We start from the raw sequence: 6,484 nt of genomic DNA, 5'->3' as shown, positions 1-6,484 counted from the left end.
CCCCGGCCCCCCAGCCGCTGTGGCTGTGCAGCTTCTGGCGCCTCGGGGAGGCACGCAGGGTGGCCCAACGGCAGGACCTGAGCTACGCAGGGAGAGACTCACAACCAAACAGTTCGGGGACCATTCCTTAGGAAACAACAGCACAAGCTCTTACTGTACAGCAGTGCTTCCCAGAGGAGAGTATATTGCTTTGCGACATTTCCCCATTTTGTTTACCCTGAGGATGAAGGAGAATCTCCTCCCTTCACGTATCGCTCCTGCTGCAGGTGGACGTTCTTCCCTCTCACCGTGACCGTTACCAGCGGAAAACCCTTCTGCAGTGTCCACGTGTCCATCATTGCCCTCACATCAAGAGTCTCTCCTTTAGTCCAGTGCTGGTTTTCAGAGAGGGAAAAAGAAGAGGAGGAAGATGGGAGTACACTGACTGTGAAACAGAAATGGGCACATAAGAACCCTAAAAAGCTGCTGCGTATTTGTAAGCTCTACGTAGATATGCTTAGACTGGATATCGTGACATCTCCAGCTGGTTTTCTCATGGACATTTTTGTATAGTTAAGGACATCTCTTTAAGTACTGATGTTTTTTACTCAGCACTGGGCACGGGAGCACGATTTCTGTCCGATCTCACAGAAAACAGATTTCCAATGGAACTGAAGACACTCGTGCTCTCCCTAGATCCATGCTCCAGCGGCAAAGGACGTCTTTGGAAGGTGCACGTATCAATGCCACGGCACGGAACAGTAACCTGAGAGAGCTCAGATACATGTCAAACTCCTAAATACTGACGGGTAGAAAACTAGATGCTTACTGCATTTGAAGATGAGTGTGGGCTTTTTCTACAAAAACCATCACCTTGCAGGTCATTTTTATCACTACCAACTGTAGGGCAAATCTGAAAGGAAAAAAAAAAAGAAGTTTTGGTCATGTGCCTGATGTACTCATAAGCACTGGTCAGAGCCTTCAGTGTATGAAAGACATATCATTCATGAGAAGTTATGAAATCTGAAAAAAATAAGAGGACAAGGAATACTTGCATTTGTCATGCTGTTCCACAAATCTTCATTTTTTGTATTCTGATAGCTGTATTTCTGCAGGTACTGGACAAGTCCAGTTTTAAACACATCAGCAGTCAGGTAGTCCCTCAGCATGTTTAATACACAAGATCCCTGAAAAATAAAAAGAGTAAAAAGCATTTACAAAACTGCTCCTTAGCTGGCAAGATGCTTGTTTCAGAAAAAATTCAGCATACCACTAATCTACATCATAGTTCATTTTTTGTATGCTTCTCTGATTAAAAAATAATCAGGCTTTATGTATACTGAAACAGTACTTTGGTTTTTTGCGATCATTACTCTTAAAAATATCATTGATTAAGTTCTGTTACTGGTTTTTGTAATTGCTACACAAGCCAACACCATATAACACTCCAGTGAAAAATGCTCCTTGGGTTAGGAACCTAAAAAAAGTGGTTCAAGCCTAACTGATACAGAACAGACAGAGAAGTACAAGCTTCCTTGTTTTAAAAACAGGAAAGGCAACTGCCATTTGAATCCAGCCAGGTGTTTTGGAGCAGGAATTATTCAAGTCATAAAGTCATTAACACCGTGTGTCAGGGACACCTTATCAGTGAAATCACTAAAATACAACTGTATAGTGCAAGCAGTACAACTGAAATCAATAGCAGTTATGTGTTTTACCTTCTCATAAGAAACTGTGTCAAACATTTCTAAAATTTGAGCTGGGTCTTCCACAGGAGTAGATATAGGATGTGATGAATTTAACGCATCCACTGCCATGGCACCAAAACATCTCCTTAAGAAAAAGTCTTCCTAATAGGAGGCAAAAACAAATATTAGTACTAAGTATTGCTCAGTGACCACGGACTCCCTATTCTTTCACCTTCCACCCGTTCCACATGATCTTTAAACCATACAAAGAAAACAAACCTTTCTTTTTATTCCACAGCATAACAGAGCCAAATGAGTTCTAGTGTTCTGAACTAACCTGAATAGTCAAGCTAGTGAGACGTAAAAATAACTCCAAAGACACCCACACATTCCAAAAGTTTGATGACAGAGTGGTCAGTAATCATAAGAGATTAAAGAAAAAAAAAAAGGTGAATTTCCCCATTATCACACCACTGTAGAGCTATGGCAAAATTCTGCCCAGATGCATTGCTCATCTCACTCTGGCAGAGAATTTTGCATATCAGACCTCTGCTAAAGCTAGCGGAAGGATTTTAGTGTTTTCAAGTCTGACCCTATTTGACGAAATAAGATAAAATAATTTCTTTATATTTTTGGAAGACTAAATGTCTTTAAAAAAAGAATACACATTCACTGTAATCATTAACTTCCACCATCAGTTCCTGAAGATATTTACATATAGCTAAATCAACATTCCTACCATTCAGAGTTAACATCAGATAATCCTATCAAACAGAAATTTACAAGTGGTTCACAGCACAAATCTGCTTGACCTTTATCCTTATTAATTAGTGGATTTAGAAGGCAGTTATAAAATAAAAACACAGTTTCAGCTGCTTACAACTCTCAGCTCTGGGTGGGTAGCGCTGACTGACACGAACTCCATAAACTTTGCAAACCCTTCATTCAACCACAGATCGTTCCACCACTCCATGGTAACGAGGTTGCCAAACCACTGGGGGGGGGGAAAAAAAGAGCTTCTGAAATTAAATACACAATTTATCACCAAAGCCGCTACTGACCTGACCTCTATGAAACTGCATTTATTGTATGTTATTGACCTCTAAGGAACCTTTTTTTAGTGATACAGCTTGCTCTGGCCTCTTCCCATTGCATTCTCATTTTAATGGTAACACACTAAAAACACCGGCTTCCACTCACGTTCCAAGAAATCCCATAAAGAAATGACATTTGGCAGGAGAGACACATATGAAACAGTTAACCTTTCCAAACTTCTATGTTCCTATTTTGGTGGCTTGCAATTAATTTCAAGGGCCAGCAACAGCGCCATGGCCCCACCGCATTTGAGCTGCCGAACTGAGGACATTTCTGTTGGCAGCCCTCCGTGTCCATGCAGCCTGCCGGGACTTCCTGGCCAGGAAGGTCCTCGTGACTCACAGGTGAGCACCCCCACGCTGAAGCAGCTATTTTCAGCTGGGAGCTCCAAGATTCCCCTACCCACACAGGGTCCATCGATCCCAACCCCTCTGCAGGGCTGTTTGAACTCCTGGTTCTTCCCCAGATCTCACCTGATGAGCTAGCTCATGGGCTATTGTCATAGTAATCCCAAGTTTAGATGATGCCGAGGACTTTTCAGGGTCATACAACAACACAGATTCCCGGTATGTAGTCAGTCCCCAGTTTTCCATAGCACCAGACTGAAAATCAGGAATAGCTGCTAAATCTAGAAAAAACATGAAAATAGTACTAGCATCATTTTACTCGATAAAGAACTCGCTCACCCGCCCATCCCACTTCACAACTGTTCCCACGCGGGCACACGTATCACACGAGCTTCTAAGGGCTCTCTTAGCTGTAATCACAAAAACATACTTTAAAAAAAAAACCTCTATTCAGAAGACAAGAATCCGCAGTTCACAGTGGAGTTTTTAAATCTGTCCCTAAGTTCTGCGAGGCACCCACTTTAAAAGCCTGTGAGCCAAACCTGGGCCCGTCTTAATACACTACTGATTTTGTGATACTTTATTCTCTGTGCTTAATGATGTTCTGAAATACATTAAATTATTTGACCCTTACCTTGCTTAGGTAAAGGATACGGAATGCTGAAGTAATCCTCATAGAAGTCTAAAAGTTTCACTGCCGCATCCAGCGCGTAATCAGCTTGGTTGATCTTGTCTGGCACCGTGTACACAGAAATCTACAGCAGAGCAGGCAGCACTCCAGTGTCAGCATCAGAAGCTTGCAGAGGTTGTTCTTTACCACACTTACTTGAATGACCGTGAAAAGGGATACTACAGCACACACCTAACACTTCTCATACAGGAGTTATTAAAACATTTGCGGAAAGATACTATCAGATTTAGGAATACAAGTTTTGAAACGGACCCACCAGAATCACTATGCCCCTACGAAGACTTCTGCTATTTCCACCCTTACCACGTGAGAGTCATTCAACTGACATGGGTTTATTTTAGTGCTGATTCTCCATGAAAACTCCATTTATATATAACCTTACATGAAACAAACTATGTTACTAATGCTTATAATTACACAAAAAGTAAGCCCATGACCAAAAACTTTTGAAACTAATAAAGCTCAGCGCGCAAAGTAATCCAATTACAAAACCAAATTCTTCCTCTACTTTTGTTCCTGTAAAATGTTGAGATATATAAATCTGGCAATTTAAATGAAAAGTGAACCATCGTGTATTCACACAGACTTAAATACAAAAAGGCTCCTAGAAAATGAGACGGTTACCTTAACTCCATGAGTGGTTACTTTGCTGATGGATTTAAAATCCGAAACAATAAAGGCCACGAGGTACGTACTCATCTTGACAGTGGTATCAAAATGGTCCTCAACAAGCCAGGGAGTTATATTCACAGACTTCACCTAAAAAATGAGCACATCACCCAGTAGCACCACCTGTGAGGACCTTGGCACCAACGATTGTTGTGGTTCTGCTCAGCTTAAAGGTACGGCCTTCTAAAGGTGCTACCTTACATTTCAAAGATACGCTGGAAAAAGGCCACCCCTGTGCCCAGCCTTCCCCACGCAGAGAACGAAGCCATGTGTATGTGTACATACAGGCAGTTTCATTCGTAAGCACCACTTCTACATTGGTAAAACTAGAAAAAGGACAATACTGTTCACTACTTCGGTTGTCCTCAGTGCCTGCTAGCACGCTGATCGAGGCAATCTCACACAACTTCAGCTGATGGGAGGCTATGTAAATCTCACCAGCTGCTGTTGGACCTGCGAGAAATGAACTCCTCCAAATCATGAGGCAGTTACCAAAGATACCTACTTTAGCATAAAACGAGCCGCGTGTTGGAGGTATCCATTCTCCCCTCTTGGTTACAGGGAGCCTTAGCTAGCTAACTCAGCCCTGGAACATGCTTAGCCACGCTGAACTGTAACACCGGCACCCTCTCCTTATTCATTATTTTACCAATTTCTCTACAAAAGACTTGGGTTTTTATACCCATTTTCAAAATGTTTCATTTTTGCAAGGTACCTGGGAGGAGGCATGGGCGGGTGCTGTCCCCTCGGTTGTAAGGGTTAGTTCCCTCGCAAACCAGCAACTAATAGTGCGGAAGAAATTATGGAGAACCTCTTACCCCCAAGGTAAGATCAGATGTAGAAAACATAGTTAACCCTACATACGCATACGTATTTATAATGGCAAACAATATTTGTAGCTATTACATGTACAGCACTTTGAAAAGTTTTTTTGAAGTCCGAAGGTTTGGGGGTTGGGTTTTGGTTTTTTTGGGGTTTTTTTCCGCAGAGAAGGTGCTGCTTATCTGACAATTAAGTTAAAACATGTGGATCACGTATTTATTCATATGTATTTCATCATTAATCTTAAGATGTACACGGAAAGCATTTTGTGAGTAAGGTAAAGATTATGAAGACTACGTTGTGCCAACCATTCCCACACCTCTGCTGAGATGCAGGAACCCACACAATGCATTATTTTCTTCATTCCTTTTCAACCTTGTGTCAAGACTACCAGCAATACCACCACGCACGCTCACAAAAGAACTGTGGTGATGTTCAGATCACCATTCCCACTAACAGCAATTGCCTGAATGTTGTCTTTTTGCTTTCTTGTTTCAACGATCATCAATCAACAGCACATCATTAAAAGCATCCACCTACAATTGGCATATTGGACAGTGCAAGGTGCTTTGGTTCCCTCCTAATTGTAATGGAAAACCTGGCTTTGAAGGCTGGTTCGTCGAAACACGGGAAGGCCATTCGGGCAGCTGTCGGCTCAAACTGTGTTGCTGCAAGCACTCTAAGCAGGGGGAAAGAAAAGGGGTTTGGTCACACACCTTCGTATGCACAACATTCACCCCCCCCATGCATGGAAACAGTGGAATTTCACACTTACTTACAAAATAACTGCGGGTACTACCAAACCCCTTTGCGTGTCAGAAAGGATTACCTGAGTTCTCCTTCCCGGGTCCTGTAGGTGCTTTTATAGAAGCCATGGAAGGACTCGGAGAGATTCGCCAAGTACTGGATGCTGAGGGTGTATATGCACAACATTCACCCCCCCCATGCATGGAAACAGTGGAATTTCACACTTACTTACAAAATAACTGCGGGTACTACCAAACCCCTTTGCGTGTCAGAAAGGATTACCTGAGTTCTCCTTCCCGGGTCCTGTAGGTGCTTTTATAGAAGCCATGGAAGGACTCGGAGAGATTCGCCAAGTACTGGATGCTGAGGGTGTAGTTGTGCCCGGCCCGCAGCGGCTCGGCGGCGAGGAGTGCCACCTGCTCCGAGCGCTGCTGCTCCAGCACCAG

General features: G+C 42.9%; 1 protein-coding gene across 1 annotated transcript in view; it reads right to left on the bottom strand.

The window, feature by feature from the left end:
- Window positions 1-6,484, bottom strand: part of ERAP1 (endoplasmic reticulum aminopeptidase 1) — a gene marked incomplete at its 5' end in the record, with an annotated part of 14,599 nt that extends 8,115 nt beyond the window's left edge. The window contains 10 exons of the mRNA XM_009634125.2: window positions 217-374; window positions 809-892; window positions 1,035-1,166; window positions 1,698-1,829; window positions 2,548-2,661; window positions 3,236-3,390; window positions 3,744-3,864; window positions 4,425-4,559; window positions 5,832-5,970; window positions 6,321-6,484. Coding sequence (XP_009632420.1) covers window positions 217-374; window positions 809-892; window positions 1,035-1,166; window positions 1,698-1,829; window positions 2,548-2,661; window positions 3,236-3,390; window positions 3,744-3,864; window positions 4,425-4,559; window positions 5,832-5,970; window positions 6,321-6,484 — 1,334 coding nt within the window. The remainder of the gene's footprint in view (window positions 1-216; window positions 375-808; window positions 893-1,034; window positions 1,167-1,697; window positions 1,830-2,547; window positions 2,662-3,235; window positions 3,391-3,743; window positions 3,865-4,424; window positions 4,560-5,831; window positions 5,971-6,320) is intronic.

The sequence above is a fragment of the Egretta garzetta genome, unplaced genomic scaffold (assembly GCF_000687185.1).
Source record: "Egretta garzetta isolate BGI_Z169 unplaced genomic scaffold, ASM68718v1 scaffold602, whole genome shotgun sequence".
Taxonomy (NCBI): Eukaryota; Metazoa; Chordata; class Aves; order Pelecaniformes; family Ardeidae; genus Egretta; species Egretta garzetta.
Note: the sequence above shows the minus strand (reverse complement) of the source record. Positions and strands in the feature narration are given on the sequence as shown.